Source organism: Phaenicophaeus curvirostris, chromosome 14 (genome assembly GCF_032191515.1).
Source record: "Phaenicophaeus curvirostris isolate KB17595 chromosome 14, BPBGC_Pcur_1.0, whole genome shotgun sequence".
NCBI lineage: Eukaryota > Metazoa > Chordata > Aves > Cuculiformes > Cuculidae > Phaenicophaeus > Phaenicophaeus curvirostris.
In genome coordinates this window covers 2,268,930-2,296,526 of record NC_091405.1, presented here as the reverse complement: position 1 = coordinate 2,296,526, position 27,597 = coordinate 2,268,930, and the positions used below count along the sequence as shown (strand labels likewise).

Here is a 27,597-nt window from a genome sequence, read left to right as displayed (position 1 = left end):
AGTGTTAATTTGTTCTTGTTGTCCGATTCCAGTTCGATTTGTGTATAAAACTTCTCCGGCTTTGGAAATTATGGTGTCAGGAGTTTTAATGATTACACCTTTACAATCTGGAAGACTAAATATTTGCTTTGTTTTGTAACTGGCAGGTTTAGTTCCTCTGGTCTGGAATACACTATTCTGAAACAGAGCACTATTTCTTCTCTATAGCAGCAGTAAAGGAAGACTTAAAGTTTCTTGGGATAAACAGAGAGGTAGTACAGGAATTTCTAATTTTTTTAGTACTGATTTTAAAATCCCATGTTGTAAAATGAAGCTCAAGGAAGGGTCTTTGGGAGTAAAAATCTTTGACTCACTTCAGTTGTGTAGAAAATACGATGAGAAGTGAAGTGGCTGGAGTTGTGTCACTCACAGGTTTTGTGCAGGACTTCGACAAACTCACCTGCCGTTTGGAAAAGGCAGGGGAAGCAGCGAGTGTTTTCCTGAGGCAGGATCTTCTTTCAGGGTTCAAACAGCAGAGAGCAGGGCACAGTCAGCAACACCCATCACTGCAAGACAAAGAGGAGAAGTGAAGGCTAAGGCAGAAGAAAGGAAACTTCTGTCATTGTGGTCTTAGTGCTTCATGTCTGGGTATAGAAGTGTTGGTGAGAAATACTGACAACATCAGTGGTGCTGCTAAGCTGTGGAGAAGTCTGCAAGACTGTAGGAATAAAGTTTTTCTAAAGATCCAGTTTTTGAGTGATGGTTCTGCTGAATGAGAGACCTGGACCAAGCCTGGCATACAAATGAGGTGGGAGTAATACAGGCCTGCAGCATGGAGTGCTGCATGGAACCTGCCTTTTAGAAAGCTTTCTGGAGGTTTGCAGCTTCCTAAAGCAAAGCAATTGCTTTCCAGTAAGGTGCACACAAAGAAATAACTCCTTTCTATAAAATAAACTGGCTTGTGACCAATAAATGGAAATATTAATAAAGAGGTACTGACAAAAGCTTGGAAAGGACCAAGGAAGGAAACACATGTGGGGTTTTGGGTTTATTCTGTCCAGAAGAAACTTGGAAGGGCTCTTTGTCTAAACATACAGCTGTAAAAAAAAGAATAGCTGTGTTTTCACCATAGTGGCAAAGAAGTGATAGTACAAATTATCCTTTGCAGAGGCTCACAAGCCCAAATGGTGTGTGTAGGTAGGTCTGTGTCCTGGAATGAGGCAGAGTAACCAGCACAGATCACCTGTAGGAGTGAAACGTCCATTGTTATTCATGCCTCAAACTTCCCTGTACCCAGGTGAGATCAGAATGCAGTATCCCTAATTAGTCAGCATCCCTAATTAATCATTGCCTTTGGGGCATATGAACAGTCATGTGAGGTCAGAACAGGTTTCCATCCATGCTGACATCCGGCTGCTGCCATGACAAGGACTGTAGGCAGAGACACAATGAAAGCAGCAACATATAGAACAGGCAGGCTGAGCTTTCTGGAATGATTTTCTTATATTAATTGACTCTGAACACTAAGAACTGTAATAGCCCATCCACTAAAGCTGTGGTACGTCTAAAGGGCCACCTAGCTGATGCACTAGTGCACAGTGCATTCCTGTGAATTATATAAATACCACCTGTTGTCATAAAGACAAGGAAACCATGACATGTAATTCAAGTGTGTTCACACAGCTCATACAGTGTAGCCGTGGTAAATCCACAAATAATATCCACAGGTGCTGTCATTGTGAAAGCTTAATACTGCCATAATGTAGAGTTTGCTCTGCCTGGAAACCTCAGGAATCAGGGCCCCCCGGTCCTGGGTGTTGCTCAAATCCCACAGGAAGTCCTTGGGATTTCATTTCTAGCCTGGTGTAGCTGTGTATGTTTACAATGTCGTGGGAGAACGGACCTTGATTCTTGATAGATGCACGCTCAAGAACACTTTGCAGGCTGCTTTGTTGCATCCGTGTCCCCACTCTAGAGGCAGAGTTAAGACGTGGACTGACTTGGTGGAACACAGTGCTGCTAGTTAGATCAGCAGCAGCTCGGAATTTGGTGTCAAGGAAGAGAATATGCCTCTCAGTAGCATCCTGCAATGTCTAGCTGGTCTGTGTGAGAAGCTGCGAGTCTGTGAGTGTTTCCCACTTGCAAGTTCTCGTATGACTCTGATGCTATCATTCCAGAAAGGCTGGCTGATCTTTCACTTGTGTGGGAAGAGGAATCTATCTGCTAGGTTCCCACAGAGGAGTAACCAGGCAAGGCTGCTGCTGCAGGCACGCACAGAGGGAATCAACAACATTCACCCTCTGTAGTCAAGGCATTGGAATTGGAAAGCCAGCGATACCCCCCTACGCAAAGCAGTGTGCTCGTAATTCTGTGCATTCTAGGGGGGCAGTTCGATGACAATCAGAATGTTATCACATACTTCTGTGGAGGAGAACGACTGAGAGGGACTTGTGGGGTGGGTGCAGTTCTCCACATGTTTTTGTCAGAGGTCACAAGGTGACATTACTGAGGTAAGAGCTTTAAAAACTGATGTCATGGACCTTGATAGTCGATAACAAGATCAAATGTTTGCAGGGTTTTTTTTTTCCAGTTGCATAGTCATGAATGTCATAGATTTTATTTCCTGCCATAAATTGTTACAGCAGATTTTGATGGAATACAGGAATACACCAAACTGGACATTACTTTTTCGTTCAGTTTCGACAGGAGACTGCTGCATCTTAACCCAATACAGCAGCTGGTTCCTTTTGCCTGTGACTGCCAAAGCTCCTCTGCAGGCCAAGGAGTTCTCCCAGTATAGGAGCTGCTGCCGCACAGGCTCACTGGAGCAGAGTCTGCCCCACTGCACCGCTGAGTGCCCCGAGGCTGAGGAGGGCTGGGGTGTCCCTGTGTGCACAGCTGGCTGTAAGGTGCAGTAAGGGACCATAAACTTGATGAGTTCTCAGCTTCTCTGCTGGTGCTTTTGTTGTGCTTAAAGCCATCTTCCTAGTATTTGTCATAATTTGCACCAGCGGTCCCAAAGACATGGGCAGCAGCGGGGACGCTGTGGCTCATGAGGATGCAGTGGCCAGAAGTGCAATGTGAGAGGCATCCCCCTTTGGTCAGCAGGTTTGAGGAACTTCTGAACTTTGTCACAGTTCTCTCTCCCTCCCACGCAACACCCTACTGCTCTCCAGACTGGTACTCTCAGTGCAGAGTCCATGGGGTTGTATTGTGCTACTGACTAGGCAGGTGACTGTGCAGGATTTGAGTCCAGGAGTTCTGGCTTCATTGCTGTTCCAAAAGAAATTCCAACACAGGATCCTTAAAGCTTCATCCTGATTCACAAGATGTGTTTTTTCTCTTCAAGTGTGTTTCACGGATTTCTTCCCCAAGTCTACCCTAACTTTAGAAGCAAGAAGGTAATTGTGTTCTGTATTAATGCATTAATAATTCCTTTTCTCTTCAAGCTGATGTTAATAAGAATAATGAGAAAAGCTGCATGGTGCCAGCTTCAATCAAAAATAGCTTTCCTGCTCCCTCTGTGCAGGTTTTTTCAAGGTAATACACAGGTCTCACTGTGAAGTTGTTTCTGTAGCACTCTGCTTGCAACCAAAATGCCCATCTTTTTCTGTCAAAGTGCTGGATACCCCTGTCCGAACTTGCTGGATGCCTCTGTGTTAATGGATCAAATCTCAGGGTCCTTTCTCCTGTTTCACCACGTAGGAAAGCTCCCACCAAACTGATCATCCAGGCACTGCTGTGTAGTACTTCAAAATATTTCATTTGATGTTGATTCTTCCTTTTTTTTGGCTTTATCCCTGTTGACTCCGCAAGTCAAAGCTGGCAAGATTTAACTCAGTTATTCTGTAATTATAAGACTTTAAATCTCTTTTTCTTTGAATTTTACTGAGGGAAAACAAATACTCAGTGATGTCAGCAGGAGCTTATAGGAATAAGGAACGAGTGAGAAAAGTACAGTTTGCAGCTGTAGCTCTCCATTTAAAAGATGTATAGCTTAATAGATATCTTCAGTAGCTGAGGGAGGACCTGGAGTCAGAATTTGCCTGTAGCGCCAGTTTTTATTGCTTTGACATTTTTCTCATCTTGGGTCTGGTTTTAGTCTTGCTGCCATGGAAACATACAGTGAGGCTAAAAGGTATTCTGGAGAAAAGGTCTCTCCCTGCTGACAGGCAGCAGAAGGGATAGAGGTCAGAGCTGCTGTTCATGGCTGTGAATAGCAATGGAGGAACAAAATGGCTTTTAAAAGTATTTTCTGTTTGCATGTATGCAGGCAAAACCATTTGTGCAGAAGTTCAGTGCAGCAGAGCATAAATGGGTGAGTCGGATCAAATTGTTCTGGATTTCAGGTGGATCCTGGCAGGATGACAGGACATGTCAGCTTCACACAAGGGAAACAGGCTCCATGGCCCAAGTTATTTTCTTACTTCTGTGTCTAAAATACTGTAATTGGCTCAAAATCATTGCTGACAATGCTAACTTTTTAACACTTTAGCAGCTGATTTTGTTGTATCCATGTTTTCCCCCATGCACTTTTGTTTTTCAGTAGGTGTTCATGAAAACTGGGCCCCAGCTACCCTGAGTTTGAGCTGTCTGCTTCCATGTGCTCAGTGATTCCTGGATGTTAAGAGCTGATTGTGCTCACTGTGGGCAGGAGCAGAGCCCGATCAGAATCCTGCAAACATTACACCGCTTTTCAGTCTGTCTTGCAAAGTTACCAGGAGAGCAAAGAGAGTTGGAGAGGTCTCATTAGAGTTAACGGTGTGGATAAGAGAGGAGAATCAGCCTGGGAAAGGGAGGATGCTCCAGGGCGATCGCAGTTATGTGTGTACCAGCCTCTCCTGTATCCATCTCCTGTGCACACAGACAGCTGGAGGGTTTTGTCCCAGCAGCCAGGGACATTAAATACCAGCAGCACTTCTCTGTAGCTGCTGTGCTCCAGTGCAAGGCAAACAGGCCTATCATGAGTGCAGATCATTGCCATGGGGGGGGTGTTTTGTGGTCAGTGCAGGTTATTCTGTTCACTCCCGAGGGAGAGGATCTGTGCCAGCAAAAGGATGTTTTTGTCCTAATAACTGTTCCTGTGGTAACGAGGATCACACCCGGGCAAACAGGTTTGCTACAAAGGCTTGTACAGAAGACGTGGCTGGAGAAAGGAGAATATTGCACACTCATTGAAAAACAACAACCTGGAAAAAGCCAGCATGTTTCCCAGTGAGATGTTACTCCACTAAACCATGGTGCATAAACAGGAGAGATACAGTTCAGGATTAGTGAGGAAGAGGAAACACAGCAGCAAAACAGTAGGACTGAATTTTGACTGATGTCACTTTTGAGAGTGGGACACAGTCATCAGCGCAGAGGAGCCCAGGGACTGCTCACCGTGTGGCCCAGGACATCCAGGGAGTCCCTGTCCTGGCCCTCCTCTTACCCTGAGCCACGTTAACAGGGCTGGGCAAATGTGGCCTGGAGGGAGATGTTGTTGGCTCTGCACTTCCCGTGCTGTAATGCCCTGGCAAAACCTGCCTGGAGCAGCATGCCCGGTCACTTCCCTCGGAGCTGCCGGCAAGCTGGGAAGCTCTTGGCCTTGTTTCTGGAGTTCCCTCCCTTCCAGAGACCAGAGGTAAACAGACAGCACCCAGAAGACAGAGACTACGTGGTTTGTCTTTGTGTGGAGTGCTGTGTTCAGCTTTACAAGCCATCTATGCCAGTGACGTGAAAGAGAACTCTTCACCTGGCCGGCCAAGAGCACCTGCAGTTATAATGCAGTGCACAGTTCACATTGAACACAACAAACCTTTGTAACAGACCACAGCAGTGCTTCTCCTGATAAAAATTGTGTCGCCTAATAGAAGCTGTACTATTAAAGCTTTGATTATGCAGTATCTCAGCTAGAATAGACTGCAGTATGCATCTTTTTCTTCATTACTGCAATCAAATGATGCTTAAGTAAATATTATTGATATTATTGTTTGTAATGCTAATGGAGATAGCTCAGGGCTCATGGAAATATTGGCTGCTACGAACAGCAACAGCACAGAACCAGCCAGAATTAAAAACAGGCAAGTTTTTAATTCAGATTTTTCTTTCATGAAGATTTGGATCATTACCTGTGACACTTGGGTTGCCAGAGTAACCTTGGCTAGCCGGCTGATGTTTGCGTACTGCAGTCACCATGGAGATCTGTCCGTGTGATTTTGCAGACGTGATGCAGTTGCAGGCTTCTCAGCCACACGGCAGTGAGCAAGAGAGGAATTAATTATTGGTGAGGAATGCTCGTGCAGTCAGCCCTTCTGTGTGTCAGAGAGTGCCTGCTCAGAAGCAATGCAAAAGCTGAACTTCTGCTTGTTTTAGATGCATGTAGAGGACAAGGACAAAGGGGGGAAGCACTCTCAGCTTTCATAAGGAAAATACTGAGTGGTCCAAAAGTGAAGTTCATGCTCTGCTCAGACTGGAGGAGTGGTCAGAAACTGCTGCCTTGTGTGAAACCCATGTATGTAGCATCATATTTATTTACAGAATATTTTTTAGTCTTTTACAACCTATTTCTGATCTGAGGCTTATAGAATCGTAGAATCATGGAATCGCAGAAGGGTTTGGGCCTGAAGCCCATTCAGTCCCACCCCTGCCATGGACAGGGACACCTCCCACTGGATCCGGTTGCCCCAAGCCCCATCCAACCTGGCCTGGAACCCCTCCAGGGATGGGGCAGCCACCACTGCTCTGGGCAACCTGGGCCAGGGCCTCCCCATCCTCACAGGAAAATATTTCTTCATAAGATCTAATCTATATCTCCCCTCATTCAGTTGAAAACCATTGCCCCTCATCCTACCCTTGCACTCCCTGATCCAGAGCCCCTCCCCAGCTTTCCTGCAGCCCCTTTCAGTGCCGAAAGCTGCTCTAAGGTGTCCCCGGAGCCTTCCTTCTCCTTCCCACTGGACTGGAGGCTGATGTTGTGCCTATCCACTAGAAGGGTTGCAGGGAGGACCCAGGGAACTACAGGCCTGTCAGTCTGACCTCAGTGCCAGGGAAAGTCATGGAGCAGGTGATCTTGAGTGCTATCATGAAGCACATGCAAGAGAACCAGGTGATCAGGCCCAGTCAACATGGGTTCACAAAAGGCAGGTCTTGCCAAACTAACCTGATTGCCTTCTATGACAAAGTGACTCGGCTGCTGGATGAGGGAAAGGCTGTGGATGGATCTTCCTGGACTTCAGCAAAGCCTTTGACACAGTTTCCCACAGCATTCTGCTTGAGAAACTGTCACCTCTGGCCTGGAGAGGCGCACACTCTCCTGGGTGGAAAACTGGTTGGCTGGAGGGCCCAGAGAGTGGTGGGAAATGGAGTTAACTCCAGCTGGAGGCCAGTGACAAGTGGGGTTCCCCAGGGCTCAGTGCTGGGTCCAGCCCTGTTCAATGTCTTTATCAGTGACCTGGATGAAGGCATCGAGTGCACCCTGAGCAAGTTTGCGGACGACACTAAGCTGGGTGGGAGTGTCGATCTGCTGGAGGGTCAGGAGGCTCCAAAGGGATCTGAACAGGCTGGACCGCTGGGCAGAGTCCAATGGCATGAGGTTTAACAAGGCCAAGTGCCGGGTCCTGCACTTGGGGCACAACAACCCTATGCAGTGCTACAGACTAGGAGAAGTCTGTCTAGAAAGCTGCCTGGAGGAGAGGGACCTGGGTGTGTTGGTTGACAACCGACTGAATATGAGCCAGCAGTGGCCCAGGTGGCCAAGAAGGCCAATGGCATCTTGGCTTGGATCAGAAACGGTGTGGCCAGCAGGTCCAGGGAGGTTATCCTGCCTCTGTACTCGGCACTGGTGAGACCGCTCCTCGAATCCTGTGTTCAGTTCTGGGCCCCTCACCACAAGAAGGATGTTGAGGCTCTGGAGCGAGTCCAGAGAAGAGCAACGAAGCTGGTGAAGGGGCTGGAGAACAGGCCTTATGAGGAACGGCTGAGAGAGCTGGGGGTGTTTAGCCTGGAGAAGAGGAGGCTGAGGGGAGACCTCATTGCTCTCTACAACTACCTGAAAGGAGGTTGTAGAGAGGAGGGAGCTGGGCTCTTCTCCCAAGTGACAGGGGACAGGACGAGAGGGAATGGCCTCAAGCTCTGCCAGGGGAGGTTTAGGCTTGACATCAGGAAAAAAATTTTCACAGAAAGGGTCATTGGGCACTGGAACAGGCTGCCCAGGGAGGTGGTTGAGTCACCTTCCCTGGAGGTGTTTACGGCACGGGTGGACGGGGTGCTAAGGGGCATGGTTTAGTGTTTGATGGGAACGGTTGGACTCGATGATCCAGTGGGTCTCTTCCAACCTGGTTATTCTATGATTCTATGATTCTATGATTCTATGATTCTATGATTCTATGACTGAAGAGGGAGCATTGCTTGAAAAGCAAGATGTTGGGGTGGTCTTTGCAGCACAAGTTTCAGTGGCTGGTGGGATTATTTCATGGCTGGAGGCAAACAGCCTTGACGTGCTGGAAGGTTTTTATGTTTTCGATGTGTAAATGGAGGACAAAAGGTGATTCGTTGAGATGAGGCGTGAAAATAAACATCAGTATTGAACCTGAAGGTGTGGAACTAATGAGAGGGGAAAAGGATGGTTGTAGATCATGAAGTAAATTGATGCTGTATTCCACTGTGCCCATGTGGAGGTGAGGGAAGTGGCCTTTGGGTGCTAGTCACCTTTTTGACAGCATGTGATGATCCACCCTTAGAACGATAGGTGAGTTCGACAAAGTACACTGAGTTAACTGATCTAATTTCACTTCTGGCTCAGGTTAAATTTGTTACCTTGGTGTAAGATTCCTCAGCCTTTCATGCTGCAGCCTAATTTACCAAAGGGAACTGAAAGATTTTTTCATTGGGAGCAGAAAGGCTTTCATTTACCTCAGTAAAAAACCCTGTCAGCAGCAGGGCCCAAGACAAGACAGCACACAGTGACCCTGCCTGGGTGGAGAGCGAGGGGGCAAAGCACTCGTCTACACAAACAAAACTCTCATCTGTAGCTGTCAGTTGGTGGAACAAAGTCTATTGGCCTCATGGAGTCAGAAAAAAATCCACTTTTCTACTGCATCAGTTCATCAATTCTTTTTTTTTTTTTTTGTGAAGTGAATGTGTAAGTGTACTAAAAACAAAATATAAAATTTATTGTATTACTGAGCTGAACAGCCTGACATAGGATGAGGAAAGCAGCATATTTCCACTAGGAAGTTTTTCCATGGAGTGCTGCCTTTGTTATTTCTCTCTGCTGACAGGCCTGAAGCCCCTATGTGTTGTTATACTGGCAGAGTGAGCAGTTTAGTGTTCCAGCTTTGCTGTCTCTCGTATTTTACTCCTGAGATGGGTCAGAGCCAAATACAGAAATGGATCGTTATGGTTAAAATAAGATCCAAAGGCTTGAAAATAGCATCCGCTCCTTAGGCAGGCTGCATTTATCTTTCACACCATGAAATGGTGCAACAGGTAATTAGGAATACATTTCCCGTTTAACTTTTCTGTATTTATAAAGCAGCAGACTGCTTTTGCTGTGCTCTACCAACAAAATGAAGTTCTAGTGAGCATTTATGAATCCCTCAGTGGAGGCTACTGTTGGCTCCTGGTTTCAAATGCAGAACAGCCAACAAATTAGTTTGAAGGAAAATAGGTAAATTAGCGGAGGCTTGACTATAGCAATACAAAGTGGATGTATAATTGTTTGTTCAGGCATCTATTAAATATAACAGGTCAGACTTACGTCTGTCCTCTCTTCAGGAACTTCCAAAGTAATCATGGCCTCAGTAGAGCTTGCGAGCTTGTTCTGTAGTGGGGATCCAAGGTGAAATCATAGGATCTCCTGCAGGGCACTGTGCTCCTCACTTCATCTCCCTGCAGCTGCGACTGCTGCAAAGGGAAGGGTCAGCGCTCAGGACAGGAGTGACGGAGACCTGAAATGAGGGACGGCTGGCAAAAAGTGAGACAAGAAGTCGGCTTTACTCATTTCTGAGGACTGGAGCACCTCCCATACAAGGTCAGGCTGAGAGAGTTGGGATTGTGCAGCCCGGAGAAGAGAAGGCTCCAAGGAGATCTTACAGCGACCTTCCAGTACCTGAAGGGGCTATAGGAAAGCTGAGGAGGGACTGTTCACAAAGGCTTGTGGTGATAGGATGAGGGGCAATGGGGATAAACTGGAGAGGGGCAGATTTAGACTGGGCATAAGCAGGAATTTCTTCGCTATGAGAGTGGGGAGGCCCTGGAACAGGCTGCATCGGGAAGCTGTGGCTGCCCCATCCCTGGAGGGGTTCAAGGCCAGGTTGGATGGGCCTTGGGCAGCCTGATCCAGTGGGAGGTGTCCCAGCCCATGGCAGGGAGCTGGAACTGGATGATCTTTAAGGTCCCTTCCAACCCAAACTATTATATGATTTCACCTGGGGAAAACACCGAGCTAGAAACAGACAAGAAAATTCCAAGGAGAATAAAGGAACAAAACCAAGGCAGGTGTACAACGCTCATTTCAGGAAGACACGTCTTTTAATCAATTGAAAATGGGCTGGTTTTACCTATTCTCATCCAAAGGTATGGATAACCAATGCAATGAGGAGCTAGCTGCAAATACCCAAACTGAATGACATACTCTGATGACATCCTATGTTACTTGCTCTGTTTGACATATTCTTTGGGTTTCGTGATTGAAGATTGCAGAAGTTATCTGAGTAAAACCGATGTGTTGAGACAGCTATTTTTAATTACAATATGAAGAGGTTTTTTTCCAGTCTGAGCAGTTACTGGTAAGAACATGGTGACTTGTGTGGTTTTTTTACATGCATTTCTCCCATAGGAACGTATGCAGATCAGCGAGGAGTGCTGGCAGCACCTGGTTAAACCGATATGATCTGTGGGTGTCTTGATTCCTAAAGGAGCTGCTTTCTTTGTTGCAATGTTAGTGCTTTGCTGTTAGTACTCTGCTATTATTAGTACTTCACTATTTTAGAAATGTCGGTAAGAAACCAAAATAATTTTTGGTTTGCCTTTTTTTGTTTTTAGTGCAAACGTACTTTATTTTAGATTAGGATTGCTTTCAGCTCACTAACAACAGACAGCTACACTGAAATCAGTCCGTGTTCCCAGCACATACACCCTGCTGTATTCAGGAGAGGAAAATCATTTATGGGTGTTGTTACAGTGTAGTCTCTTTGGTTTTTTTAGAGAAATAAAAACTGTGCAGATCCCATGGTCTGCCATGAGGTGTTAGCTAAAGAACTATGGAAACCTGTCTTTCTTTTAGAAATAGGACAGCAACTTAGCATACCCCAGGATCTGGAAATCTAGTATCTGTAATACCCTGCTATTTCTCTGTAACGGTTCCTAGTGCTGTCTGATGCTACTAAATTAGCTGGTTTGTTACACTGAAACTTTAGAGACATCTCTGTGAATTAGCTGAAAACTTTCCTTTTCCTTTTTTTTTTTTACAAAATGGTAGTATTTTAAAATTGCACTGAGGAACTTTAAAAATGACTTAATTTTTGTGTTTTCTGTTTTGGTTTATTTGGGTAATAGGTAGCAGCAAGACACCAGTATTGGTAATGTCAAGGTATATAATCAGTCTCTATAAAATGACAGAAAATTCCCCAAATCCACTAGAATCAGCAGCACTGAGTGAATCATTTTAGCAGCCTACTCCATGGAAAAGGTATCTTTAAGACCCTCTCCCCCCAGCCCAAACCAGGTTGACCTTTTCCCCGTCACAAGGCTCAGAGATGAACACTCACACAGACTCACAAACAGAACACACGTGCCTGTCCAGATGAAGCACTGGGCTGAGATGTGCTCAGATGTTCCTGTTGGGTTCGTTTTGTTGCTCTGGTATGAACTGGCCGGGACTATAATACTCAGTAATTTTAGGTTTTAATCGGTGAAGGAAGGCTGAGCAGGATGTCGCGTGCTGTTCGCCTGGGGGTGGCAGCATTTCTGGATCTGCACAGCCAGGTGCTGCCAGAGTTCTCCTCAGGAGGAACATGTGTTGCGCTTTCTCAGACAGGATTTTAAAAGTCTGTTAGACCCACATGGAATTCCAGACTTATCCTGTTTTTCACTGTGTATCATTATCTGCATTGCCTTTGAAAGCCCATAGTGCTTGGATGTTTGAAATTAGAAAATCAGGGCAGATGCCTCTCCCTAGAACCCAGTGTGCCTGGTGAACCTGCTTTTGCCTTGCTTTTCTGGTTTAGTTTGTATGCAGAATTTTAAAAACACTAACTTTTTGCAGTACTTCTCTGTATAAAAAAACGTTAGGGGGAGGGAGGGGTCTCTGTTACAGCTTGGTTTTGAAGACAGAGAAGACCCGGTCTGGTAGGGGATGGAAGTATTCAGCAGTGTTCTGAAAACTACCACTGTTGATGAAGAGAAGTGCCTACGCTTGATTCTGAACAGATTGGAGCCCGGGGAAGATGAGCTTGTTGGAAGCTGAATAAGAAATTGTAGAAAGCAGACCATATCCAAACCGCTTGATACTTTTGAGGAGCACATCACTGGAATGAGGATATGGATAACGTATCAATGACCCCTGCCATTTGTTGAGCTAAAAGGGATGTGAGAAATCCACTTGCTCAGAATTGTTTTTCTGATGACAAAAACATATTCCTTAAAGCAAATGCAGGTTGGGTTAGAAAGGTCCTTGTCTTGGGTTTGTTCTCATTTTCCACCAGAGTGAGCAAACAGGGCAGGGGGGCCCTGGCCTAAAGGAGGCTGGAGAGCGGTACATCATGCTCAGGTATGAACTAATGCGACAGTGAGCTTGAGGGAAAAGGCAAATGTGGGATTCCTTGTATTTCTCCTTTGCTGTGAATGGTTTTCCTCATCTGCTGCCTAGGAGTGCTGCATGGATTCACTGCACAGGGCACGGCTGTGCTGCATTCTGGGTCTGGCTTGGTGTTCAGGGACTGGTTTGCCAGCTTTTCCTACCTAAATAATGTGGAAAGCAGAAGCATTTTCCATGTGTCCACTAACATATAAGACCAGCTGTAACTCCAGTGCAGGACTCTGCAGTACAGATGGTGTCGGTCTAGGGACTCTCCAGGCTGGAACCTGTAGTTCAGCATGAGTTCAGACACAAACCCTCTAAGGGCTGAGCTGCGCTGGAACAAAGGCCCAGAGACTTTGGTCGTTTATTCAGATGGAAACAAACTCTCTGTATGAGTGAACGCTCTCTTGCACTGTTTCCAATCCCCAAACCCTCTGCTGATGCTGCTGCGCCAGAAGAAAGGCAGTTCCTCACCCGTGTGAAGAGAAGTGTGTCGGGTACGTTCACTGGGATGTGAGATGGCAAATGCAAATTGAGATCCTTACAGAATAATTGGTGAGAAGGAATTTAGGGGCACAGTTCTGTAAGAAGAGTTAAAGCCTTTCGATCCTTACTTCTGGAAGGGCTGTTTATTTCTAATCAAACTTCAACCACGTTAGAGAGGCTCCAGCAAATGCCAGGATCTGCAGATGCCTCGCTGCACTCACGTGGAGCCTGGGTGCAGGGTGGTTCATCTGGCACTCCCAGGCACAGAGCAGCCTGAGCGCCATCTCACACCCTGCAAAAGACAGAGGGTCCACAGTGCCTGAATGCGCTCATCAAACACTCAGTGCTTTCCTACAGTCTGCACAGAATAACTGAAGCCTTAACCTTGCAGGGCAAAGGTTTTTAACATTCTCTGCCCTCTGTAGTATAAGAGGGAATGGTTTTAATATTCAGGCACCTTTGGAAACAAGTGATTGTAGCCTGGGTTGGATAAGTGGGCTGTTAGCATCCATAAACATAAAAATTACTGATTTATGAAATAGCTCATGGGCTGCATTCAGAGACAGCGTACTGGATGCATCGCACTAGTATGGAATGTGACGGACCGGGTAGGTGGGTTGAAATAGCACTGCAATACACAGATGTAGTATCAGCTCTTCAAATCGCTTTCAGTTTTATTATATATTTTAATAGCTCCATCTGGATCCCATAGCCACCATTACTGTTATGAATTTTATTGGTCCCTCTGCCTCTGTGCTGTCTGCATTCACGGGCTAGTTACAAGTGTCCTGACCCTTTCTCCAGAGCCCCAAGTTTGATACGGTGCACATGAAAAATGCAGGGACAGCACATTTTCTGCAGTTTGCCTTACTGAAGATGATATGGTGCAACTTAAAACAAACATTGCATGTCTTGCTTTCCATGGGATTTTCTGGCAGTAAATTTCAATGGACCAGCAAGCGCGTGTGCTGATTTCTCCAGTTCTGTCCCATCTCAGTGGGTTATTTATGCCCTGCTGTAGACTCCTGAAAGCTTGGTTTGGCTAATAAGTTTCATAAAATATAATATGCCTGATGCCTCTTCAGAGTCTCTGCTGGGTACTCTTAAAGGAATATTGTTCATAGTGCAGTCTTACAGGATGATTAAGTATTATTTATCCTGTAAAGGAACTTCATAAAAGTTATTGTGATTTTGTGGACTACGATTAGAGGTCAGCCTTTGTTTTGTGTTTTCCAAGTTTAATTTACAATTCTGCCCTCAGTTAAGAAGTCACTATGCTTTGCATTGCATTATTTTCTTCTGTTCTAATAGATTTTTCTCTTAAGTCTAGTATTTACTTATTGAGGAAACGACTTGGCAAAATTAAGATTGTAATACTGAGTTGGCTGCTGCCAGCTTTCAAAATAAGGCTGCCAGATGGTAAAGACATTTTGTGCCCAGCATCCTTTAAATTTAATTGGAAGTTGAAAGCTATATTTGTTTGGTATCTTTAAAATTCTCATCCCTCATTCCGTATTAGGCGTTCAGTAATGGTATTAGGTGCCTGAACCCCTATCCAGGCTTTTAAGTGTCCGGTGGACTCGCCTGACCCCAAGGCAGCATCTTGTCTCAAACGGCTGGGCCATTGTTCATAAAACATGCGCTAAAACTGTGTCACAGATGGTAGATCCTATTAACATAAAACTCCTTCTTGTCTCAACACATCCTGTTCTGCTGGCAAAAAATCGTGGGATGAGGATATGAAGCAGCCTTTATGTGTGCATTTTCAGTTCCTGATGTTTCCCACCATGGAAGTGAGCAAAGCCTTCCAGTTCTCAGTGATTTGATCGTGGTTTGGGTGCACGTTGAGGGTTCAGTGCAGAGCACACAGTGTCAGTTCATCAGCACTGAGCTCTCACAAGCTCTGAAACGTCACACACCACCACGTGCTGCTCTCCAGTGCACGGATATGGAGGTTTGTGTTCGTCTCACGTGGGCTACCTGCCGCCAGCTGTTAAACGCCCGCTCCTGGGGCTTCCGTAGGAACCACTGACTTAGAATCTAACACAAAACAAAAAGTGGAAAAAGATGGGAAGCAATACTGGCTTGTGCAGTGAGAACCACAGCCCTGCATGAATCCCAGCCCTGCCTGCACACAGCGTTCCCTGCACAGGAACAACAGAGATGGACTGGAAAGTATCACAGGGCAATTAGAAAAACATTGCGTACTTTCAATGAAAATAGGGTTTCTTGATAAATATTCTGCAAAGAGAAAAACCTAATGAAAAGCCTGTCAAGATTAACCCCTCAAGCCTGTATTTCTCTCTGCATCTCAACTAACCGTTGTGTTCCGCATTAGCATTTTGTAGGCAGTGCGCTATTCGGGAACTGCCGTCAAGACTCACATCCTATTTTGGCAATCACAATGCGAAAACCAGTGTTACAAATTCACTGAACGTGCTTAACTATTAATTTTGTTTCAAGCAGCTGTTGGAATGACTTTGTCCATAGCACGCCTTAAATGTGCTGCTGGGTTTGCAAGGAAGGAAATCAAGCTTCTTTTAGTGTGTGCCTGAAAACCATCAAAAGCTTATCTTCCTTTCAGGTGAAGGAGGCCATGCAGAGAATCCATGACCGAGGAAATATCGGAAAACTAATCCTGGATGTGGAGAAAGCCCCGACTCCGCTGGTGAGTGCACATCACTACGTGCGCATTGTACTGTCACAGGGGTTAAAACATGGCACTGACCTTGGCAGAAATTGCCCTTACGGGTTGTTTTTTAATACTGTTTTTGTCTAAATTCATTGTACTGAAATACAACCAATAACCATAACTTATGTTTTTAACGCAAGATGAAATGCAATTGTAATTCCCAGAGTCCCAGCAGCTGCTTTTCTGTACTTCAATGGTCGTCTACCTCTCCAAAAATGTGTCTGCAAGTCTTAGATTGAGGTAAAACTGCTGCATCTGTTTCTGTCCCTACGATGGAAAACAAATAAGACATTCCACGTAATACAAAATTCCTGTATTAATAAGTGGATTGGACAGAAAAAGATACAGTCAATATTACTTCAGCATAAACACACAGAAGTGCTTTCTGGTTCCCATCCAATAGTTGGGGAACGCCTTTGGTGGGAGTTGTTCTACTCCTGTTATAATACATAAAGTATAATACCTAAATACTTCCTTCTAGAACTATTGTGAGGGAAGGCAGTTGTGACAGAGCTATGGTCTCCTGGATGTGGAGCATTTAACATGGTAGTGAACCGTTACAGAGAGCTGCAGTGAATCAAAGTCAGGATCAGGCTTAAGCTTTCACTGATGATGTAGGAATGAGCAGTAAAAAAGGTAATGAAAACCCAAGTTCAGATCAATACTGATGTATGAAGTTTGCTTTCAGACCCGAGTTACCTCCTGATTTGAAAGAACAAAAAAGAACCTGAAAAGAGCCTGAATTACAGTTAAGCTCTTAGTCTAAAATTGGCCCTGAATCTCAAACAAAAGCAGTGCAAGGAGGAGGGCTTTTGGGACCTCACATATGGAAGCTGGGCATTGTTTTGTTGCTGAACTTCATCATAAAACTGTAAACAAGTGCTTCTAACACAACATTAATAAATTTACTCCATCTCTTCTCTGGTTATTGTATATTCACAATCGCCATCGCTTAGAGACTGAGAACAAATGTGGTACACTTCATGAAAGGGTGTTAATATAAAATGTGGGTACCTTCAGAGTACTGCTCTTCTCCATTAAATTCAGGTTGTGTTGGAGGTTTTATATTTCCAGCAGGGGCTGGTAATCAAACAGCAGGGCTACAGTGTCACTGCATTTCTCTTTAATAACTGAATGGGTCCCTTGCTCAGTTGATTTTGAAATAGTTATGTGAAGTAGTTATGTATTTTGAAATATAGTTATGAGAATCTTTGTGTGTCCTAATAGAGGTAGTGTTGGTAGCTAAGAAAAATCAGTCACATTAGTCTATGCTGTTGATCACTGCATCCTGTCCAGTTCTCCAGACTCTTCCTGAGCCTCCTGAGCCAAGTCACACTGACAGGGAAAGTACCTGAGAGCCCTGCACCTTACACAGCTCACAATAAATATCACCATGAGAAAAAACACCACATGCTCCTTAAATGAACTGCAGATTTCTGCAATTGCCTAATGCCTGTACAGGCCTCTTCAATAAAATATGGAAATGCCATTTGTCTCCACTCCTGTATGATCCAAGGTTTGCCCTGTCCCAGGTATATTCTGCCGGCATCTGCATATCCTCTGCTCTGTGAAGTTTCATTGTGTTCTGTACAAGACCGTTGCTCTCTGGGTTTCCATGAGACTGTGCCTAGCGAGGGGCCAGCTCCCACCCGTCAGCTGGCACTAAAGGATAGTGTTACCTGTTCCTGGGAGAGCAGAGGCAGAAGGTGCTGGGAACCAGAGGGCTCAAACATTCTGTAAACTTCCCACACAGCCATATCTCATATCCAAGACCCTTAATACCAGTTTGCTACAAGCGCACAGATCAGAGTCCTGTCCTTCAACACAGCTTTCTGTTAGTTCAGCTGGAAGCTGGGAGGGAGCAGTGACCATTCCAGCTGGAATGGTGCGGTGCTGGCAGGAGTTTTGCACAGACAGAATGTTTATTTTCATGTTGCACCCGTGCCTTCTTTCATTTTTAAAGCCACTTTATCAAATGAGTCAAACTGAAATAATAACGCATAAGACAGCGTGAAGGGTGCTCTGATGTCCCTCGTCTTTCACCCTGCAGATGGCCAACGACAGCACAGAGACGAGCGAGGCTGGGGAAGAGGAGGAAGACCACGAAGGGGACAATGAGAACAAAGAGCGCATGCCGTTCATCCAGTAACAGCCAGAGGTGGTGGAAGCAGAGATTGATGAAGCAGAAGGGAACGAGACTGGGAAATCTATTCTGTGCATCAGTGAACAAATGCTGTAGTACAGTGTGTGTTGTATTTGTCTGCAGTCAGCTGAGCTATGAGCTGTTGATCATTGTTGTTTTGAACTCCAGTGCCATCTTCATCCAGTGCAGTATTATGACATTCCTGTGTAACACCCAGTTTCCCTGTAGGAGTCCCATGGATTTTTCTGTTCCGGTTCAAAAGCCTTATTAATGTACTGTGTGGTTTTAGATGGGCATCTTCCTCATGCAAATTCCAACATTTGGCATAAAGTTATTAGGGGGAGGCTGGCTTTTTTTGTGAGTTGGAAATAGTAACAAAAAAACTTCCCTGCTTGCTGTCTGGAATATTCTAGTAACCGGAGGGAGGACTTTATGGATTTTTGTGTTAAAGTTTGTGAATTTTCAGTGTTAAATAAGTTTTCCTTTTATGAAGCACAGATAAAAATTGCAAAAAAAGATGAGTTTTCATTTTCCTCAATCATGCTTCATCACTTTATAAGCAATCTTGTCTTCATTTTCAAAAAGACCTCATTTAGAGTTCAGGAATCTGAAATTGTGCAAGAAATCATTAATTGGGAGACTTTGATTAGTATTGTATAATCACATTAGTCATCAGCACCAGTAAGGAAACCCTTCATTCAGAGTGCAAACTGCCGTGCTTTCCTGTTGATCTGAGCTACCAATCCAAATGTTCCAGGCAAAGAAAAAGGTCCGTGAGCCACTTTTTTTAGACCCAGAGCTTTAACTGCCTTTATCAATTAGCATTGTTATTGACAGATTAACATATTCTGCGAAGGACACGTGGACTCATCGGTGTCCGAAATCTAAAACAGTTCTAAATTTCATTTTTAAATCATATTGGTAAGGCTCACTCGTCAGCCTGTGGGAAGAAATCTGCTGGCAGAGAGCACTGCTCTGAAATCACTCATGCTGATCGACCGTCAAGCTGGAGCTGAACTCCTACTGAAGTTAGCCCTGTTAAAAATTAGTTTTAGGCCTTAATTCCATCAAAGATTATGCACAGGGGTGACTTTATCTAGGTGAATAGTTCTACCAAAAGCTCTGCTTCATGTCTGCAGTTCTGTTTGTTATTCTTTGCAGTTTTGAGTATTCCAAGACCAGCCAGTCCTATCTACCTCCCACTTGTGGATACTAGATACAAACATGGCAAAGTCAGCAGTTTTGTCATGTCTCACCTATCCCAGCAGCAGCTACTCAGGTCCTCGACCATCTTGTTAAAACAGTTATTTTAGAATGACTGCAATCACCTACAGTAGAAATGCTCAAGGAATGTCACAGACCTCGTATAGTGCCATGTATTTTTTAATTAATGTGTTATTTTCAAAAGAAAGTATTTCCCCAGGCATGGCTGGTTGTTCATCTGAATCTACATGTGTCCTGTAATGACAGAAGTTAAAAACTAAAGGTGGAGAGCAAGGGCTTCTCAGGCTTTTCTCGGTGTAAAAGGACTTGTGGGGCCTGGATAACTTTTATGTGTGGGTTTAGAAGATTCGCTCTCGTTTTCTTCCGTTTGTTTCATCTTGCTGCCTGAGTGTTAATGTCCATCTCTTTACGCTGTACTCATGGAGTTGCTGTTCTAATATCAGATAATTGTGCAGAATGTTCATTCTGAAAGAGTTTCCCTCGGGTTAAACACATTCAAAAATAATGAGCAGAAATAACTGCGGAGAAAAATGCCAAAAAAGCTTTTGAAATATTAATTGGACCAGAACTACTTTTTCTCTAGATGTTGATGAGAACTTCACTATAGATGATTTTTCATTCCAAGCTGAACCCGCCCACGCTTCCAGTGTCAGATTGGGCCCAAACAGGGACTTTATCCACAGAAAAAATAACTATTCAGTGAGAGCTTCCCATGTATTGGGTTTGCCAGTTGGGCTTTTAAGAAAGGCCATTAAGTTTTCACGACTCATACGCTGACAACGATAGGAAACATGCCCGATTTTGTTTTGCAGTTAGTGTAATGATGTTGTCCTGCAACAAACCTTAACATAACTAGGAGTTTTGATTTGACGCCAAAGTGAGCAATATTGCTGGTGACCTTCGAGCTGGCAGTAAGTGGCATTCTCAAGGCCTTAAATTAGTAGGGCAAGCGGAATAGCAAACCCCTGCTTCTGTTATAAACTGCAGTATGGTTGGCTCTACCATTAAATTACCCTTTGAGACAAATGAAGATGGGTGATCTTGGTTGTGGCCACAGACACCACAGGGACAACAATCAAATGAAATAATTCTGGCTAGTTCTTCCTGGTTTTGTTAGCAAGGCAAAAATACTCTTCATACCGATTCATACCAGCTCTGGGGCCATTTTCTGATCAGCAGAGTATCCGGTAGTTGCAGCGCGTACAGAGGAACGCTGCTGGAGCTACCCACACGCGACACGGAGGAGGATTGACCTCAGCAAGCTCAGCTCCACTCTGTGTTTTACTGGCATTAAAATGGCATATCTGAAGGTCACTACTGAAATGAGTGGCAGTTTTTCAGGTGTCTGTTCTGGAAGCAGGATTTGTGCGAGCAGAATTTGGCCCACAAGCCCCAAGTACCTTTTAGAATTCCACAAACAGTAGTATCGCGTCCGAAGTGGGGAGAGGGTATGCTATACAAAATGACGATGCCGAGACTTGATACCGACCAAGTCTTTCTGTAGAAGTGAAGGTTTGTGCTTACTACTGACAGTGTTGTTTAAACAACTCCAAGACAATTGGATAGTTTGTTCAAGTGAAACAAATCATTTCTCAATTTGCCTTAAAGGAACTGTGAAAGCTTCTCTTTAACTTAAGCCTGATTGAAGTGAACTGAAACACTGTTTAATTGTATTTGTTGCTTTAGAGCTTTTGTTATATTGTGCCTACAAAGCAAATTATGTTTACATAAAATATAAATAAAATATGAAGCATAGCATCATCCTTGGCTCACGTGTTTTATTCTAGTATAACGGTCACATTAGGGAACAGACTTGGAATTGGTTAAGAAGAAATTTGAGGTCTTGTTTTCCATTTTGATCCCTGAGGAGTATACAAAGAATTCTTTTGTTATTACAGAGAATATCGAGGCTGTTAAAATGGCTGAGTGTGCTACTTGACGGAGCACTAACAGTTTAGATACGAAGTGTTGAATGTTCAGTCTAAGCATTTAAAAACATTCCATCGGCCTCATCCCTAAAGCTCAGGAAGACTTATTTTGATACAGATAGAAACAAGCTTCCAGACTTTGAGCACATGGATTGCACTGGGAGCTGGGTTGACACACAAGTAATCCCCAGGGAGACGCTTCCTTTCAGAACTGGAGATACTCTACAGTACCAATCTTAAAATAGGATCCGAAACAGCCGCCGCCAAATTAGCTATAGAAAGCAGGAGGACATGATTGAATCTAAAATTCCCCTCTCCTTAGGCCTTGCTCGTAATTCAGGGCTGCAAGGAGGTGACTCAATTCAGATCTTGGATGACCTCTCCTGAAGGGAATTCTTACACCTTTCAAAGAACTGATTATGGTTACCAAACCTTACAGGTTATCTCAAGCCTGCACTGAAATACATGGCATTAAAGGTCTCCCTGCATCAAACGAATAAAGATTTAAACTTCAGTTTATATCTAAACAGAGAGGAAATGTTAGCTTTGGTTCATTGCAGTCACATAGCACATGTTGTAAAGCCTGAAATGTCCCTGGAAATCTCACTTCAATAGTCACTGCATCTGCCCTGTAAGCTGAAAGCTCATACAAACACTTGCTGGTTGTGAAGAGGAACAGAGCAAATTTCTGCTCTCTGTTTTCAAGTCTTAATAAGCAAATAATGATCAGTGCATCCCTAATGACAGGGTCAGGATAAGGCTGAAAGCAAACAGCCATAGCCTTTTGCAAACTGTGATTACTAATGAAGCTCTGCCTTTTGCCAGGTTTCCCACTGGGTCATCCCTGCTCGACTGTCACACAGTCTGATGCAGGGAGGCTGCTAGCAGGGATGCCTTCGTGTAGCACCTGGCCAGGTAAACCACAAAAACCATCCCAGGATACCGAGTATCCCTGGGTCTTACTTCATCCTCCATTTTGGCTTTCACTCTCATTTTTTCTGAGCTTGGTGATTAATCCTGGCTGGATTCTCCTGGTACGGCCATGTCTGCCAGCACACGACACACTGAAATCCCCCGCTCCTGGGGAGCCGAGCTGTAGCTTCCCCCCGACCCTCGGCAGCACCAAAGTCGCTTGGTGTGCGCTGCTGTTCTGTTTCACTGCAGAAGGAGCCAAAACAATCAACTCTGTAATTGCCATCTGCATCGAGGCACCTTTGTTCCAAGCGATTTGTTACATCTCGGCTAACATCCTAGCGTTCTCCTTTGAGAGAACAGGTTGGAGCATAAATGCAAATGTAGCTTCACCTCCTCAGCCTGAGCTGTAGCACAGATTGATTGTCCTGGGCTGATTCTAGCTACGCTGCTCCTTTCCTGTTTGCCGGCTGCGTCTGCAGCAATCGCCGCGGCTCTCTGACCGCTGCCTCGGTCTTCGTGCGGTGCCAGTGTCTCAACCCACAATGCTGTGCAGAAATGGGGTGGATGATGAAGAGTTAGAGAATTAATGTATGAAAAGAAATTAATCGTGTATTTGCCCAAGAGTAACAAGTGAGTGGAGTTTGCAGTACGTTATCTGCTGCTCTGTATGCTTGGTAAGGACATGGGGTTTAGTGACTGCCCAGGTTATCACACTCCTGTGTGGCAGCCTCTAACCCCTTCTAGTCTTGCTCTGGTTTTTAGCACATCACTGGAATCTCGACTCACTTTGGGGAAGGTGTTCAGGGTTCATTTAGCTCCTGTCTCTCTGTACGAGGCCGTGCGTGTTTACCAGGCTGCAGCAAAGCCCATCAACGCAGCCCTGGGAGGCAAACGTGGTGGCTCCACCATCGCCTCCCGCTGCAGCCAGCCAGGCCCCCACAATGCTGAAAAAGGAACGGTTCGAAAGGGGCTGGGTTTGCTGCATAAAGGGGTGCCTGGCACAGACACTGCTGTTGCTGAAGCCAGCATCCTCCCCCATGCTTGCTTCAACAGCCTTCCCCTCTGCCTCCCACCAGGTCTGACATGGGGGGCCCAGCCTTTCTCTGCTGGGTCTCTGGAGTCCCTGCAAAGCTCAATAATCATCACTGGTCTCTGGCAGCACCTCAGGAAAATGAATTTGTTACCCCCTGAAGGATACTGAGTCGTGTCCACTTCCATTCCCTACAGAAAGTGACAGACAGACTCTGAGTGGATGTAACAAAGGTGGATTAACCCTTCACATACAGGAACGTCTCCTCTTTTCTGCAGATATTTTGGGCAAGAGGAGAAGAAAAGGCCAGAAGCACCAACAGCCTCCACAGTGACTGGCCTGGCCCCCAAAAGACTAAACACCCACCATCACATAAGATCAGCTTTCAAGGAACAGTCTCACAGTTGCTGGTAAAAGTTTTAAAAACAACTGAACTAGAACATGTTCTAAAAAGACAAAGGAAGACTCTTTAATCGTACAGCTTCTGAGCCCTCATGATGTTTAACGCTTGGTGCAGACACCACTAGCCAGAGCTTCAAGCCGGGCAGGCAGGGGCTCGGTGGGTGAGCCGAGGGATGGCCGGGGCATGTGTGGGGTCAGGGAGGGCAGCTGCCAACTCTGAAGCCGGGGGGATGGATCAGTGACTCTAAAGCCAGGGTAGATGGATCAGTGACGGCGGGAGGGCTGAGAGACGAGGGCCTGCTTGTTTTCCTGTCTAGAAAAGTTAGTCTGTCTAGAAAGCTGCCTGGAGGAGAGGGACCTGGGTGTGTTGGTTGACAACCGACTGAATATGAGCCAGCAGTGGCCCAGGTGGCCAAGAAGGCCAATGGCATCTTGGCTTGGATCAGAAACAGTGAGACCAGCAGGTCCAGGGAGGTTATCCTCCCTCTGTACTCGGCACTGGTGAGACCGCTCCTCGAATCCTGTGTTCAGGTCTGGGCCCCTCACCACAAGAAGGATGTTGAGGCTCTGGAGCGAGTCCAGAGAAGAGCAATGAAGCTGGTGAAGGGGCTGGAGAACAGGCCTTATGAGGAGCGGCTGAGAGAGCTGGGGGTGTTTAGCCTGGAGAAGAGGAGGCTGAGGGGAGACCTCATTGCTCTCTACAACTACCTGAAAGGAGGTTGTAGAGAGGAGGGAGCTGGCCTCTTGTCCAGTGACAGGGGACAGGACGAGAGGGAATGGCCTCAAGCTCCACCAGGGGAGGTTCAGGCTGGACATCAGGAAAAAAATCTTCACAGAAAGGGTCATTGGGCACTGGAACAGGCTGCCCAGGGAGGGGGTTGAGTCACTTAAGGCACGGGTGGACGAGGTGCTGAGGGACATGGTTTAGTGTTTGATGGGAATTGTTGGACTCGATGATCCGGTGGGTCTCTTCCAACCTGGTGATTCTATGATTCTATGTTTCCTTCTGAGATCAGGGGGGCTTTGATCTGTCTGGACGAGCTTTATTTTGTCCTTTCTTAGTGACCATGCTGACACACTACAACTAGCCCAGAAGAACTGGGAAAAGGAGTGGGGGGAAAGCTGTTCCAGTGCGAGGGCTGAGGAGCTGGGAAGCAGAGGGGAGTGCTTTCCTGGGGGCAGGTTTGCTGGCAGAGCTGCAGCTGTGGAATGCTCAGCCACCCGTGCCCACAGCTCCGGAGCTGCTGTGCCCACCAGACTCGCTGCCGACCCCCGGCCCGCGGCTGCCATCCCTCAGCCTCCTGCTGCCCACAGCCCCGCTGGCAGCAGCTCTGCCTCTGCAGCTGCCAGGACTGGAGATGTGCTGCCTTCTGCCAGATGTTGGCTGCGTCCCTGCCAAACATCATTTTCCTGATAAGCTGCAGGTTCCAGTACAAATCATTTCGTGCTCTTCTGCTGGGTAATCTTTGTAAACACATTTCCCTCGTGGAGAGATGTGTTTCACTTCATAGCGCGGCAGTAAACGATGCAGCTTCTTAGCTGCCCTATAACAGAGTGAGATGGCGGCTGTGCTAGATGCATTATTTGAGATAAGGGTTTCTGTTCTCTCCCTGAAGGCACTAGCCCTCGGGCTGCCAGGTGAGAAGCTAATAACCACACGGTGTTTCAAAAAGCTTGTGGGTGACTGGGCTCTCTTCTGACAATACACGCATCCTGTGGCCTGGAGGATGTGTCAGATCTGTGATGTTTTCCAGAGGCTTCTAGGAGAAAACATTTTTGTTGCAAGCACAAAAGAGAGATGATGACAAGTGAAGTGTTTTTTCTTTTCTAAGTCAGTTTGCTTTGGCAGATTATATTTCTATTCCTCTGCTGCTGTTTTTTTTCCTTCTAGTGTCTGCATTTTATATTAGGAATATTTTCCCACTGTAAAAAAAAAAATAACCAACAAAAAAGCCGCAAACTGAACCAGGGCTCCTGTGACTCACCAAATATCTCACTGGTTCTATAAGAGCATCCTTCTGAGTTCCTGGAACGTTTCTACTGTAGACAGGAAAAATGAAATTTAGTGACTTGCCCAGTGCCAAATGACTGCCATTTGGTTCAAGGACTTGTGGTCCTCTGGCATTTAATCCTTCACTTACTGAAGGAATCCTGATTAAACTTAGCAGCTGAGCCATAGTTTTGCCCCTGTGGCTGAGAGCCGTGTCTCAAATCATACCTGCTCCAAGGCAAAAGAGATGCACAGAGCCTTGTGCTGAATACCCTCGGCTGAGACTCTGTCAGCAAAGCCCTAAGGCATTGCATGCAGCTAGGAGACAACAGTTTAACTTTTCCTTGCCTCCTCATCAAATACAATAGCTCAGAGCTTGAGCCATCACTAAATGTGGCCCATATAACAATCTTCTAGTGTTTTTTTCATCACCCTCTCCCTATATACCTGAGTAATTGCCTCCAGTAGGGCATGGCAGGGAAAGGAGCAATGCTGATCCCTGAACTCAGCCTTTTCTGACAAGCAGTGCCTGGATTGAGACGAGACTGCAGATCCTGCCATTCTGGTTCATCCTCACCTCACGGGTGGAACTGGGTTTGCTCCGTGTGAGGATCTAATGGGACATGGTATTGCCTGCTGGGCTGTAGCAGCGAGTGCCATAACAAAGTCTGATTGGCAAGTACATCAGTGGTGTGTTTATGCAGCGAGTCCCTAGAGAGAGACGTGGTGCTTGAACTCAGCACAGGCTGCGGCAGGGGATTTACAGAAGGAATTTTCTCAAAGCCTCACCTAAATTATCAGTCTGCGATCACTCACTTGAACATGTTAGCTGCCACGGCTGTGCTACGTGACACCAGCTGCAGCCAGCTTGCACAGTTTACACATTAAGTGTCAGCCTCATTTCAATATTGTCTTTCTTGCAGCACATTCCCTGGCACTGCAGGTTAATTTAATAAAGCGTACATGATAAGATTCGTACGAGATTTTGATCTGTGCTTTGTTCAACATGTCGCTGTTGTATAAAGTTATTACACAGTGTTCTGTTTTCTAATCATCAAGCAAAACAGGATAATAAAAGGATAATTGTTGCAAGCTTCCTTCCTTATTCCCATTAAGATGGTAAATTCAGCTCAAACCGGAATCTCACAGGAGTTTTAGCACTGGCTTTGATAGGGCAGCATCAAGCTGATTACTCCTCTAAATGAACCCAGACGTATCTGCTGTATTAAAAATTCAGGCAGGAATATTTATATCCACGTCATAAGTTTTTTGGTGGGGGGAAAAAAGTAGGATTCTTTTTTTTTCAATCCTTACCCAATTCTCCCTATTAAAATATGCCACATACATTGCCACATCCAATTATCTTCCTTGAGGATGCAGTATTGGCTTATACTGGTTTGATGGAGCCACTGGAGCAAGTAAATTAAGTGCAAAACGGAAAATCCTTGAGCAGGGAGTACAGCTGCTCCTCTGCATTTGCAGCTGTGCTGCCCCTGATGCTCCAGGGGATTCCTGTCTCTCTGTGCTACCAGAGGCAGCGTGCAGAGGCCAGCCCAGCTCCTGCATCAAGTGCCAGGCTGTGCGAGAAGCTTGGATCTGTAAAGCAAGCCCCTGAGCCACGGGTCCTACACTGAGATGTGAATTTGCCAGCTTCCCTTTAGACCTGCTGCTTTGTTTCCTGGTCACGTTGGGTCCTCTGCGAAGGGGCTGCCTTGACGGAGACAATTCATTGCTGGCAACCCGGGAAGCATCTACGTCAAGCAGAAGTGCACAGTGTCAAGTTCCTCAAACTTAGACCCAAACTTCTGGACCTATAGAGCAGCGCGTAGCTCTGTGCAAACCTGCCAGCTCGTACCTGGGAGCAGTCTTGCCATCCCAGCAGGCTGGGCCAGCTCAGACCTAGTGTGGCACAAATATTACTGACTCGCTTGTAGATGTCCAGCTCTGTCGATCTAGTACTGCTGTTTCTCTGCACGGGGAGACGGGCCCTGGCTGTTTTGCCACTAATTGTCAGAGAACGAGCAAAG

General features: G+C 45.7%; 2 protein-coding genes across 2 annotated transcripts in view; both read left to right on the top strand.

The window, feature by feature from the left end:
* Positions 1 to 21,066, top strand: part of VAT1L (vesicle amine transport 1 like) — a 61,324-nt gene extending 40,258 nt beyond the window's left edge. The window contains exons 8-9 of the mRNA XM_069868334.1: positions 15,831 to 15,914; positions 17,989 to 21,066. Coding sequence (XP_069724435.1) covers positions 15,831 to 15,914; positions 17,989 to 18,087 — 183 coding nt within the window. The 3' untranslated portion in view covers positions 18,088 to 21,066. The remainder of the gene's footprint in view (positions 1 to 15,830; positions 15,915 to 17,988) is intronic.
* Positions 1 to 27,597, top strand: part of CLEC3A (C-type lectin domain family 3 member A) — a 244,155-nt gene that overhangs the window by 202,020 nt on the left and 14,538 nt on the right. The gene's annotated exons all lie outside the window — the stretch shown is intronic.